The sequence below is a fragment of the Rhea americana genome, unplaced genomic scaffold (genome assembly GCF_003343005.1).
Source record: "Rhea americana isolate MKP2758 unplaced genomic scaffold, rheAme1 scaffold_565, whole genome shotgun sequence".
Classification (NCBI taxonomy): Eukaryota; Metazoa; Chordata; class Aves; order Rheiformes; family Rheidae; genus Rhea; species Rhea americana.
Window position 1 is genome coordinate 5,765 of NW_028186718.1, and position 1,071 is coordinate 6,835.

The window sequence follows — 1,071 nt, forward strand, 5'->3', positions numbered from 1 at the left end:
GGGGCGGCAGCCGGGGCGGCGCGCAGCGCGGTGCCAGCCACAGCATCGCTGCAAAGAGCCTTTATTCAGCCGGGAGGTACCGGTGGCGCGCGGCTCCCGGGGCGCAGCCGCGCCGTTACCTGCGCGCAGCCCGCGTGCTGCTCGCTACCAGGAGCACAGCACCACCTCCCGCAGCGTCCGCCGGAGCTCCTGGCTCCGGAAGGCGTAGATGAGGGGGTCCACCACGGAGTTGCAGATGATGAGGATGAGGAAGAGGTTGAAGTAGCTGAAGAAGCACGTGCAGAAGGGGTTGGTGGGGCAGGTGACGATGAGGATGAGRTGGAAGAAGAAGGGCCCCCAGCAGATGAAGAAGACGCCTAACAGGATGGTAAGCGTTACAGCACCCTTGAGGCTGCTGGTGCGGTAGACRGTGGGTTTCCTCTGCTGGCTGGAGATGCTGCGGAGGTGGTGGCGGGCCAGGGCGAACATGTGGATGTACAGCACCAGCATGAGCACCAGCATGAAGAGGAAGAAGCCAATGAGGCAGAGGAGGACGGCGTTGCTGCGGTAGTAGGTGATGAAGACGGTGCTGGAGATGGTACTGGCCAGCCAGACGCTGGCCATGGTGACCACGGCCCGCTGTAGCGTCATGATGCTGTGGTAGCGCAGGGCGTAGAAGATGGTGATGTAGCGGTCCACGGCGATGACCCCCAGGAAGGAGAGGGAGGACACCACGGAGCTGCAGATGAGCATGTCGATGACGTTGTCCATGTGGCGGATGATGCTGGCGCGGATCACCAGCACGCCATGCTTCATGAGCAGCATGAAGAGCGTCTCCACMAGGTTGCTGACGCTCACCAGCATGTCGGAGACAGCAAGGCAGCAGATGAAGTAGTACATGGGCGAGTGCAGGTTCCTGTTCTTGAGGATGGCGGCGACCACCAGCACGTTCTCCACCAGGCTCACCAGGCCCAGCGTGAGGAAGAGCTCGTTGGGGATGTCCAGCCCCTGGCAGCCGCCGCCGCCGGCCCCGGCTGTGGCGTTGCTCTGGTTGCCCTCGCTGGCGTTCCAGGGCTCGCGGAGCAGGCGCAG

At 63.7% G+C, this 1,071-nt stretch overlaps 1 protein-coding gene across 1 annotated transcript; it reads right to left on the reverse strand.

The window, feature by feature from the left end:
* Positions 1 to 144: 144 nt before the first annotated feature.
* MC1R (melanocortin 1 receptor) lies at positions 145 to 1,071 on the reverse strand (the record flags this gene model as incomplete). The annotated part of the gene is made up of 1 exon (XM_085318961.1): positions 145 to 1,071. A coding segment is annotated over one exon (927 nt), but the record flags the coding sequence as incomplete, so codon positions are not given.